The following is a 13,541-nucleotide window of genomic DNA, read 5'->3' as shown; positions in this document are numbered from 1 at the left end:
CTAACCCTAGCTCCTAGCACTAAACCTAACCCTAGCTCCTAACACTAAACCTAACCCTAACCTTAACCTAAACCTAACCCTAGCTCCTAACCCTAAACCTTACCCTAGCTCCTAACACTAAACCTAACCCTAGCTCCTAACACTAAACCTAACCCTAGCTCCTAACACTAAACCTAACCCTAGCTCCTAGCACTAAACCTAACCCTAGCTCCTAACACTAAACCTAACCCTAGCTCCTAACACTAAACCTAACCCTAACCTTAACCCTAAACCTAACCCTAACTCCTAACACTAAACCTAACCCTAGCTCCTAACACTAAACCTAACCCTAGCTCCTAGCACTAAACCTAACCCTAGCTCCTAGCACTAAACCTAACCCTAGCTCCTAGCACTAAACCTAACCCTAGCTCCTAACACTAAACCTAACCCTAGCTCCTAGCACTAAACCTAACCCTAGCTCCCAGCACTAAACCTAACCCTAGCTCCTAAAACTAAACCTAACCCTAGCTCCTAACACTAAACCTAACCCTAGCTCCTAGCACTAAACCTTACCCTAGCTCCTAACCCTAAACCTAACCCTAGCTCCTAACACTAAACCTAACCCTAGCTCCTAGCACTAAACCTAACCCTAGCTCCTAACACTAAACCTAACCCTAGCTCCTAACACTAAACCTAACCTAACCCTAACCCCTAACACTAAACCTAACCCTATTTTCCCTAACCCCTAACCCGTACCCTAACTCGAACCCTAGCTCCTAACCCTAAACCTAACCTAGCTCCTAAACCTAACCCTTGCCCCTAACCCTAAACCTAACCCTATCCCCTAACCTAAACCTAACCCTAAACTTAACCTAAACCTTACCCTAGCTCCTAACCCTAAATATAACCCTAGCTCCTAACACTAAACCTAACCCTATCCCCTAACCCTAAACCTAACCCTAGCTCCTAACACTAAACCTAACCCTAGCTCCTAACACTAAACCTAACCCTAGCTCCTAGCACTAAACCTAACCCTAGCTCCTAACACTAAACCTAACCCTAACCTTAACCTAAACCTAACCCTAGCTCCTAACCCTAAACCTTACCCTAGCTCCTAACACTAAACCTAACCCTAGCTCCTAACACTAAACCTAACCCTAGCTCCTAACACTAAACCTAACCCTAGCTCCTAGCACTAAACCTAACCCTAGCTCCTAACACTAAACCTAACCCTAGCTCCTAACACTAAACCTAACCCTAACCTTAACCCTAAACCTAACCCTAACTCCTAACACTAAACCTAACCCTAGCTCCTAACACTAAACCTAACCCTAGCTCCTAGCACTAAACCTAACCCTAGCTCCTAGCACTAAACCTAACCCTAGCTCCTAGCACTAAACCTAACCCTAGCTCCTAACACTAAACCTAACCCTAGCTCCTAGCACTAAACCTAACCCTAGCTCCCAGCACTAAACCTAACCCTAGCTCCTAAAACTAAACCTAACCCTAGCTCCTAACACTAAACCTAACCCTAGCTCCTAGCACTAAACCTTACCCTAGCTCCTAACCCTAAACCTAACCCTAGCTCCTAACACTAAACCTAACCCTAGCTCCTAGCACTAAACCTAACCCTAGCTCCTAACACTAAACCTAACCCTAGCTCCTAACACTAAACCTAACCCTAACCCTAACCCCTAACACTAAACCTAACCCTATTTTCCCTAACCCCTAACCCGTACCCTAACTCGAACCCTAGCTCCTAACCCTAAACCTAACCTAGCTCCTAAACCTAACCCTTGCCCCTAACCCTAAACCTAACCCTATCCCCTAACCCTAAACCTAACCCTAAACTTAACCCTAAACCTTACCCTAGCTCCTAACCCTAAATATAACCCTAGCTCCTAACACTAAACCTAACCCTATCCCCTAACCCTAAACCTAACCCTAGCTCCTAACACTAAACCTAACCCTAGCTCCTAACACTAAACCTAACCCTAGCTCCTAGCACTAAACCTAACCCTAGCTCCTAACACTAAACCTAACCCTAACCTAAACCTAACCCTAGCTCCTAACCCTAAACCTTACCCTAGCTCCTAACACTAAACCTAACCCTAGCTCCTAACACTAAACCTAACCCTAGCTCCTAACACTAAACCTAACCCTAGCTCCTAGCACTAAACCTAACCCTAGCTCCTAACACTAAACCTAACCCTAGCTCCTAACACTAAACCTAACCCTAGCTCCTAACACTAAACCTAACCCTAGCTTCTAACACTAAACCTAACCCTAGCTTCTAACACTAAACCTAACCCTAACTCCTAACACTAAACCTAACCCTAGCTCCTAACACTAAACCTAACCCTAACCTTAACCCTAAACCTAACCCTAACTCCTAACACTAAACCTAACCCTAGCTCCTAACACTAAACCTAACCCTAACCTTAACCCTAAACCTAACCCTAGCTTCTAACACTAAACATAACCCTAACCTTAACCCTAAACCTAACCCTTGCTCCAAACCCTAAACCTAACCCTAGCTCCTAACCCTAAACCTTACCCTAGCTCCTAACACTAAACCTAACCCTAGCTCCTAACACTAAACCTAACCCTAGCTCCTAACACTAAACCTAACCCTAGCTCCTAGCACTAAACCTAACCCTAGCTCCTAACACTAAACCTAACCCTAGCTCCTAACACTAAACCTAACCCTAGCTCCTAACACTAAACCTAACCCTAGCTTCTAACACTAAACCTAACCCTAGCTTCTAACACTAAACCTAACCCTAACTCCTAACACTAAACCTAACCCTAGCTCCTAACACTAAACCTAACCCTAACCTTAACCCTAAACCTAACCCTAACTCCTAACACTAAACCTAACCCTAGCTCCTAACACTAAACCTAACCCTAACCTTAACCCTAAACCTAACCTCCTAGCTCCTAACACTAAACCTAACCCTAACCTTAACCCTAAACCTAACCCTTGCTCCAAACCCTAAACCTAACCCTAGCTCCTAGCACTAAACCTAACCCTAGCTCCTAACACTAAACCTAACCCTAGCTCCTAACACTAAACCTAACCCTAACTGCTAGCACTAAACCTAACCTAGCTCCTAGCACTAAACCTAACCCTAGCTCCTAACACTAAACCTAACCCTAGCTCCTAACACTAAACCTAACCCTAGCTTCTAACACTAAACCTAACCCTAACTCCTAACACTAAACCTAACCCTAACCTTAAACCTAAACCTAACCCTAGCTCCTAACACTAAACCTAACCCTAACCTTAACCCTAAACCTAACTTCTAACACTAAACCTAACCCTAACTCCTAACATTAAACCTAACCCTAGCTCCTAACACTAAACCTAACCCTAACCTTAACCTTAACCCTAAACCTAACCCTAACTCCTAACACTTAACCTAACCCTAGCTCCTAACACTAAACCTAACCCTAACCTTAACCCTAAACCTAACCCTAGCTCCAAACCCTAAACCTAACCCGAGCTCCTAACACTAAACCTAACCCTAACCTTAACCTTAACACTAAACCTAACCCTAGCTCCTAACACTAAACCTAACCCTAGCTCCTAGCACTAAACCTAACCCTAGCTCCTAGCACTAAACCTAACCCTAGCTCCTAGCACTAAACCTAACCCTAGCTCCTAACACTAAACCTAACCCTAGCTCCTAGCACTAAACCTAACCCTAGCTCCCAGCACTAAACCTAACCCTAGCTCCTAAAACTAAACCTAACCCTAGCTCCTAACACTAAACCTAACCCTAGCTCCTAGCACTAAACCTTACCCTAGCTCCTAACCCTAAACCTAACCCTAGCTCCTAACACTAAACCTAACCCTAGCTCCTAGCACTAAACCTAACCCTAGCTCCTAACACTAAACCTAACCCTAGCTCCTAACACTAAACCTAACCCTAACCCTAACCCCTAACACTAAACCTAACCCTATTTTCCCTAACCCCTAACCCGTACCCTAACTCGAACCCTAGCTCCTAACCCTAAACCTAAAGCTCCTAAACCTAACCCTTGCCCCTAACCCTAAACCTAACCCTATCCCCTAACCCTAAACCTAACCCTAAACTTAACCCTAAACCTTACCCTAGCTCCTAACCCTAAATATAACCCTAGCTCCTAACACTAAACCTAAATCCCCTAACCCTAAACCTAACCCTAGCTCCTAACACTAAACCTAACCCTAGCTCCTAACACTAAACCTAACCCTAGCTCCTAGCACTAAACCTAACCCTAGCTCCTAACACTAAACCTAACCCTAACCTAAACCTAACCCTAGCTCCTAACCCTAAACCTTACCCTAGCTCCTAACACTAAACCTAACCCTAGCTCCTAACACTAAACCTAACCCTAGCTCCTAACACTAAACCTAACCCTAGCTCCTAGCACTAAACCTAACCCTAGCTCCTAACACTAAACCTAACCCTAGCTCCTAACACTAAACCTAACCCTAGCTCCTAACACTAAACCTAACCCTAGCTTCTAACACTAAACCTAACCCTAGCTTCTAACACTAAACCTAACCCTAACTCCTAACACTAAACCTAACCCTAGCTCCTAACACTAAACCTAACCCTAACCTTAACCCTAAACCTAACCCTAACTCCTAACACTAAACCTAACCCTAGCTCCTAACACTAAACCTAACCCTAACCTTAACCCTAAACCTAACCCTAGCTTCTAACACTAAACATAACCCTAACCTTAACCCTAAACCTAACCCTTGCTCCAAACCCTAAACCTAACCCTAAACCCTAAACCTTACCCTAGCTCCTAACACTAAACCTAACCCTAGCTCCTAACACTAAACCTAACCCTAGCTCCTAACACTAAACCTAACCCTAGCTCCTAGCACTAAACCTAACCCTAGCTCCTAACACTAAACCTAACCCTAGCTCCTAACACTAAACCTAACCCTAGCTCCTAACACTAAACCTAACCCTAGCTTCTAACACTAAACCTAACCCTAGCTTCTAACACTAAACCTAACCCTAACTCCTAACACTAAACCTAACCCTAGCTCCTAACACTAAACCTAACCCTAACCTTAACCCTAAACCTAACCCTAACTCCTAACACTAAACCTAACCCTAGCTCCTAACACTAAACCTAACCCTAACCTTAACCCTAAACCTAACCCTAGCTCCTAACACTAAACCTAACCCTAACCTTAACCCTAAACCTAACCCTTGCTCCAAACCCTAAACCTAACCCTAGCTCCTAGCACTAAACCTAACCCTAGCTCCTAACACTAAACCTAACCCTAGCTCCTAACACTAAACCTAACCCTAACTGCTAGCACTAAACCTAACCCTAGCTCCTAGCACTAAACCTAACCCTAGCTCCTAACACTAAACCTAACCCTAGCTCCTAACACTAAACCTAACCCTAGCTTCTAACACTAAACCTAACCCTAACTCCTAACACTAAACCTAACCCTAACCTTAAACCTAAACCTAACCCTAGCTCCTAACACTAAACCTAACCCTAACCTTAACCCTAAACCTAACTTCTAACACTAAACCTAACCCTAACTCCTAACATTAAACCTAACCCTAGCTCCTAACACTAAACCTAACCCTAACCTTAACCTTAACCCTAAACCTAACCCTAACTCCTAACACTTAACCTAACCCTAGCTCCTAACACTAAACCTAACCCTAACCTTAACCCTAAACCTAACCCTAGCTCCAAACCCTAAACCTAACCCGAGCTCCTAACACTAAACCTAACCCTAACCTTAACCTTAACACTAAACCTAACCCTAGCTCCTAACACTAAACCTAACCCTAGCTCCTAGCACTAAACCTAACCCTAGCTCCTAGCACTAAACCTAACCCTAGCTCCTAGCACTAAACCTAACCCTAGCTCCTAACACTAAACCTAACCCTAGCTCCTAGCACTAAACCTAACCCTAGCTCCCAGCACTAAACCTAACCCTAGCTCCTAAAACTAAACCTAACCCTAGCTCCTAACACTAAACCTAACCCTAGCTCCTAGCACTAAACCTTACCCTAGCTCCTAACCCTAAACCTAACCCTAGCTCCTAACACTAAACCTAACCCTAGCTCCTAGCACTAAACCTAACCCTAGCTCCTAACACTAAACCTAACCCTAGCTCCTAACACTAAACCTAACCCTAACCCTAACCCCTAACACTAAACCTAACCCTATTTTCCCTAACCCCTAACCCGTACCCTAACTCGAACCTAGCTCCTAACCCTAAACCTAACCTAGCTCCTAAACCTAACCCTTGCCCTAACCCTAAACCTAACCCTATCCCCTAACCCTAAACCTAACCCTAAACTTAACCCTAAACCTTACCCTAGCTCCTAACCCTAAATATAACCCTAGCTCCTAACACTAAACCTAACCCTATCCCCTAACCCTAAACCTAACCCTAGCTCCTAACACTAAACCTAACCCTAGCTCCTAACACTAAACCTAACCCTAGCTCCTAGCACTAAACCTAACCCTAGCTCCTAACACTAAACCTAACCCTAGCTTCTAACACTAAACCTAACCCTAACTCCTAACACTAAACCTAACCCTAACCTAACCTAACCCTAGCTCCTAACACTAAACCTAACCCTAGCTCCTAACACTAAACCTAACCCTAGCTCCAAACCCTAAACCTAACCCTAGCTCCTAGCACTAAACCTAACCCTAGCTCCTAACACTAAACCTAACCCTAGCTCCTAACACTAAACCTAACCCTAGCTCCTAACACTAAACCTAACCCTAACTGCTAGCACTAAACCTAACCCTAGCTCCTAGCACTAAACCTAACCCTAGCTCCTAACACTAAACCTAACCCTAGCTCCTAACACTAAACCTAACCCTAGCTTCTAACACTAAACCTAACCCTAACTCCTAACACTAAACCTAACCCTAACCTTAAACCTAAACCTAACCCTAGCTCCTAACACTAAACCTAACCCTAACCTTAACCCTAAACCTAACTTCTAACACTAAACCTAACCCTAACTCCTAACATTAAACCTAACCCTAGCTCCTAACACTAAACCTAACCCTAACCTTAACCTTAACCCTAAACCTAACCCTAACTCCTAACACTTAACCTAACCCTAGCTCCTAACACTAAACCTAACCCTAACCTTAACCCTAAACCTAACCCTAGCTCCAAACCCTAAACCTAACCCGAGCTCCTAGCACTCAACCTAACCCTAACCTTAACCCTAAACCTAACCCGAGCTCCTAGCACTCAACCTAACCCTAACTCTTAACACTAAACCTAACCCTAACTCTTAATGCAATTCTAACCATAACACTAAGTTTAACCTTAACCCTAAACCCCCATTGAAATATAATTTTTACCTTGTGGGGACTAACACAATGTCCCCAGTTTGTCAACGGTTAACTATTCTTTCTGGAAGTCCCACAAGTATAGTTAAACACGTACACACACACACACACACACACACACACACACACACACACACACACACACACACACACACACACACACACACACACACACACACACACACACACACACACACACACACACACACACACACACACAGGTTTTCAAATAAAAACTGGGTAAAATTGTATTTGTCCCAAATCTCCGAATACAGCAGGTGTAGACTTTACTGTAAAATGTTGACTTACAAGCCTATTTCTAACATTCCAGAGTTAATATGTACATGTAGGTAGGGGTAAAAATGATTAGGCAATCAGGACATATAATAAACAGAGCAGCGGCAGTGTGTGTGGAGAGTGTGTATGTGTGTCGTCAATATGCGTGTGTGTGTGTGTGTGTGTGTGTGTGTGTGTGTGTGTGTGTGTGTGTGTGTGTGTGTGTGTGTGTGTGTGTGTGTGTGTGTGTGTGTGTGTGTGTGTGTGTGTGTGTGTGTGTGTGTGTGTGTGTGTGTGTGTGTGTGTGTGTGTGTGTGTTGGACTGTTAGTGTCAGCATGTGTGAGCGTGGGTAGAGTCCAGGGAGTGTGCAGAGTCAGTGTTAAAAAGGGTCAATGCAATAGTCCAGGCAGCCATTTGAACCTGTAACCTCCCTCTGTTTAGATTGCTTAAGTTAATAAGAACTGAGGTTGGGGCGTTAGTATACTTTAGTTGAACTTTAAATCAGAAGTATGCTGGCATTACGTAGTTCACATGGCATATCACTCCATTACATAGTTCACATGTCATATCACTCCATTACATAGTTCACATGGCATATCACTCCATTACATAGTTCACATGGCATATCACTCCATTACATAGTTCACATGGCATATCACTCCATTACATAGTTCACATGTCATATCACTCCATTACATAGTTCACATGACATATCACTCCATTACATAGTTCACATGGCATATCACTCCATTACATAGTTCACATGACATATCACTCCATTACATAGTTCACATGGCATGGCATATCACTCCATTACATAGTTCACATGACATATCACTCCATTACATAGTTCACATGACATATCACTCCATTACATAGTTCACATGACATATCACTCCATTACATAGTTCACATGGCATATCACTCCATTACATAGTTCACATGTCATATCACTCCATTACATAGTTCACATGGCATATCACTCCATTACATAGTTCACATGGCATATCACTCCATTACATAGTTCACATGTCATATCACTCCATTACATAGTTCACATGTCATATCACTCCATTACATAGTTCACATGTCATATCACTCCATTACATAGTTCACATGTCATATCACTCCATTACATAGTTCACATGGCATATCCATTACATAGTTCACATGGCATATCACTCCATTACATAGTTCACATGGCATATCACTCCATTACATAGTTCACATGTCATATCACTCCATTACATAGTTCACATGTCATATCACTCCATTACATAGTTCACATGCATATCACTCCATTACATAGTTCACATGTCATATCACTCCATTACATAGTTCACATGGCATATCACTCCATTACATAGTTCACATGTCATATCACTCCATTACATAGTTCACATGTCATATCACTCCATTACATAGTTCACATGGCATATCACTCCATTACATAGTTCACATGGCATATCACTCCATTACATAGTTCACATGACATATCACTCCATTACATAGTTCACATGTCATATCACTCCATTACATAGTTCACATGTCATATCACTCCATTACATAGTTCACATGACATATCACTCCATTACATAGTTCACATGACATATCACTCCATTACATAGTTCACATGACATATCACTCCATTACATAGTTCACATGTCATATCACTCCATTACATAGTTCACATGGCATATCACTCCATTACATAGTTCACATGGCATATCACTCCATTACATAGTTCACATGGCATATCACTCCATTACATAGTTCACATGTCATATCACTCCATTACATAGTTCACATGACATATCACTCCATTACATAGTTCACATGGCATATCACTCCATTACGTAGTTCACATGGCATATCACTCCATTACATAGTTCACATGACATATCACTCCATTACGTAGTTCACATGGCATATGCCTCCCGCCACCCGGCTACTGTAAAACATGGAACTGAAATCCCACAGTGTTAATGCACGGACTGGATTATGGCACCTGAAACCCCACCTCTTTAAGGAATACCTAGGATAGGATAAGTAATCCTTCTCACCCCCCCCCCCTCTTTAAGATTTAGATGCACTATTGTAAAGTGACTGTTCCATTGGATGTCATAAGGTGAATGCACCAATTTGTAAGTCGCTCTGGATAAGAGCGTCTGCTAAATGACTTAAATGTAAATGTAATGTATAATGTTCACTACATTGCACTCTCCTCTCTCCCTCAGTGAGTCCTGCAGTGTGCATACCGTGGAAAATAAAGATCTCTGCAACGATGGAATAGCTTCCTATTACCGGAAACTCACACTACCGCTAACAGTATGATTCGCGGTGTGTGTTTGTGTGTGTGTCTGTGTGTACGTGTTTTTTTTGTAGCACGGTGCAAGGCAGATTGAGCAGCGGCACCATGCCGTGCCTCATGAATAGAAGTAAATTATTTAGCAGGAACACAAATGGAACAGCTCAGTCACACAAAGTCCCAGTAAGGCCCCACATTCACCATGTTGCCATCACTGACCTCAATCATCCTCTATATGAGTATGGTCATGTCGTAATGAGTCTGTATAGGAACCTTAATGAGCAGAAATATGAATTTATATGATAGTGTTGAGTGATTAACCGAAATAAACCTTTAAATAGCAGGCAGATATTTTAAGAGAAACCACTCCACTCCGCCTTGTGCCCCCTACTGCTGGTCAGGTGTATTTATTTGAAGGATCGGTATGATTTGTAATTAATAGATTGCTTTAATGTGAAATGAAATATTGTTGATTTTTAAGGTTAGGGAGAAGTGCTGTGACTAGTGACACTTTTTAGGATGTCAATATAAATTAATGTATTTATGGTTGTGTGTAATTTTGTCTTGTCTTTTAATCATTATATGTGTTATTGTTTTTACCATCAAGGACTACTTTGGATACAATCGTTTTAATTAGTATTTTCAAGTGATATCCTCTGGGTCCACATTGTACATTTTGTTGTATATGTCTGTTATCCAAAATACATTCAATTCAATCTCTACCTGTGAATACATGATCTACTGTAGGCCTAGTTTGTATTTAGAAGTCATAAAAGTATGCCTTATTTACTTTGAAGAACTACTAAAATATTGTTTGTTTTTTTCAGACAGCATAGGCAGCAGCTCTATTGAAATGAGATGATGATTTGAAATTAAATAATAAAGTCCTCAAATAAAGCTAAGGTATTGTATACAACATCTGAATATTTTTTTTTTAATCTAACCGAAACTGAACCGAAATCAAATAGCACCAATCACTCAGCACTAATATATGATGAGGAATATGGGCTCTGAAGACCCAAACTTGCCAAGTCATTTTTTGAACTGATAAAAAGCAAGAAATGCAGAATAAAGGAGTGTGTGTGTGTGTGTGTGTGTGTGTGTGTGTGTGTGTGTGTGTGTGTGTGTGTGTGTGTGTGTGTGTGTGTGTGTGTGTGTGTGTGTGTGTGTGTGTGTGTGTGTGTGTGTGTGTGTGTGTGTGTGTGTGTGTGTGTGTGTTTGAGGAAGTGACCATGACAGATGTAACAGTCCAGAGGGCAGCGATTAGCTGATTCCCTTCTTATCCAATCAGTGTTGCCTTCAGTTCAGGTTTATGTTCAGCTCTGCCTGCCTGGTTCGTTCTACCTGCCTCTCTCTGTCTGCCTGTTTCTCTTACAGACACTGCTGAATAGACACTACGAATTCACACAGCGCACCACACACACACATAGAAATGCAGTGCATCTCAAAATACCCAAACTGAAAAACACACAAATACACACACACCATACTGTACACACAAGAGCATGTAGTAACCAAGGTGATTAGAAGACACACACACACACTGAACTGTGAGAGAAATGGTCTGGTTGAACACTCTCTACATTTTATTCATGTCATAGTGATTTAGTGAGCCCAGAAATGTACAGTGGATAGCGCCATTGACTCACATTATTAGACATTTTATCGACTGCATAAAACTCTGAAATGGGCTGTCACATTTTTATGGGTACCTACAAGGCAGGAATGGACACAAGAACATGCATTGTGAAAATCACACGGAAATCTGGAGAAACGAGTAGAAGTTAACATAATCTGAAACAAGAATAGATCAGACAATGCCTGTTGTCACCTGTTGTTCTGCTCAGAGGACCACATTTTAACACCCCAAGATCGCTCTCATTCTCTCTCACACACACACACACACTCCCCCATTCCTAACAATTGTGTCTTGTATCTTTCCTAGGCTGGGACAAAAGAGTGGACTATGAGCCAGGCACAGGCAGCAAACAGCTGTTTCCCAAGATGAATCTGGAGACGTGTGGAGGGCTTCTCTCCTCAGTGAGGACCACGGTAGAGCTACAGACCAGTCATATTGGGAAGGGCTGCGACCGAGAGACCTACTCGGAGAAGTCCCTGCAGAAACTCTGTGGTACGTACCTCATGGGATACATACACTCATGGGATACATACACTCCATAACCAAAAGTATGTGGACACCTAAAAACATGGGATTAATATGTAGTTGGTCCCTCCTTTGCTGCTATAACAGCCTTCACTCATCTGGGAGTCGCATTTCAATTCATCCCAAGGGTATTCGATGGTGTTGAGGTCAGGGCTCTGTGCAGGCCAGACAAGTTCTTCCACACCGATCTCGACAAACCATTTCTGTATGGACCTCGCTTTGTGCACAGGGGCATTGTCATGCTGAAACAGGAAAGGACCTTCTCCAAACTGTTTCCACAATGTTGGAAGCACAGAATCGTCTAGAATGTTATTGTATGCTGTGGCATTAAGATTTCCCTTCACTGGAACTAAGGGGCCTAGCCCAGACCATGAAAAAGAGCCCCAGACCATTATTCCTCCGCCACCAGACTTTACAGTTGGCACTGTGCATTGGGGCAGGTAGCATTCTCCTGGTAAAGTGTGACTCGTCACTCTAGAGAACGCGTTTCCACTGCTCCAGTGTCCATGGAGGCGACCTTTACGCCACTCCAGCATAGTGCATGGTGATATTAAGCTTGTGTGTGGCTGCCGGAAACCATGGAAACCATTGGTGGAAAAAGTACTGTATCGCCATACTTGAGTAAAACTAAGTAAAAGTTGATAGTCACCCAGTAAAACTCTACTTGAGTAAAAAAAAGTATTTGATTTTAAATATACTTAAGATATTTTTAAGATATACTTAAGGATCAAAAGTAAAAGTATAAATAGTAAAACAATCCTTATATTTTAAGCAAACCAGACAGCATCATTTTATTATTATTTTTATTTTGTCACGCCCTGACCTTAGAGAGCCTTATTATTTCTATGTTTGGTTAGGTCGGGGTGTGACTTGGGTGGGCATTCTAGTTTGTCTGTTTCTTTGTTGGCCGAGTGTGGTTCCCAATCAGAGGCAGCTGTCTATCGTTGTCTCTGATTGGGGATCATACTTAGGCAGCCTGTTTCCCACCTGAGTTTTTGGGATCTTGATTTTGTTAGTTGCTGTATAGCCTGCAGAACTTGACAGTCGTAGCTATTTACTTATTTATTTTATTTTTTTAATTTCTCTCATCAAAATAAAGAAAGATGTACGCTTACCACGCTGCACCTTGGTCTCATTCCAACAACGGACGTAAGCAATTTATAGCCAGGGGCACGTTCCCAACACTCAGCATCATTTACAAACAAAGTATATTATTTTCTTTAGGAACGTAGTGAAGTAAAAGTTTAAAATGTATATAAATAGTAAAGTACAGATACCCAAAAAAACTTAAGTTGTACTTTAACATATTTTTACTCAAGTACTTTACAACACTGATGGAAACCCATTTAATGAAGCTCCCGACAAAATGTTCTTGTGCTGACGTAGCTTCCAGAGGCAGTTTGGAGCTCGTAGTGAATGTTGCAACCGAGCACAGATGATTTTTACGAGCTATGTGC

The 13,541-nt window shown here is 42.2% G+C and overlaps 1 protein-coding gene across 1 annotated transcript in view; it reads left to right on the top strand.

The window, feature by feature from the left end:
* Positions 1-13,541, top strand: part of LOC124006326 (calsyntenin-2-like) — a 521,555-nt gene that overhangs the window by 398,642 nt on the left and 109,372 nt on the right. The window contains exon 6 of the mRNA XM_046316283.1: positions 11,866-12,051. Within this exon, the coding sequence (XP_046172239.1) occupies positions 11,866-12,051 (186 nt within the window). The remainder of the gene's footprint in view (positions 1-11,865; positions 12,052-13,541) is intronic.

Source organism: Oncorhynchus gorbuscha, linkage group LG19, assembly GCF_021184085.1.
Source record: "Oncorhynchus gorbuscha isolate QuinsamMale2020 ecotype Even-year linkage group LG19, OgorEven_v1.0, whole genome shotgun sequence".
Classification (NCBI taxonomy): Eukaryota; Metazoa; Chordata; class Actinopteri; order Salmoniformes; family Salmonidae; genus Oncorhynchus; species Oncorhynchus gorbuscha.
This window is presented reverse-complemented; position numbering and strand designations above follow the sequence as displayed.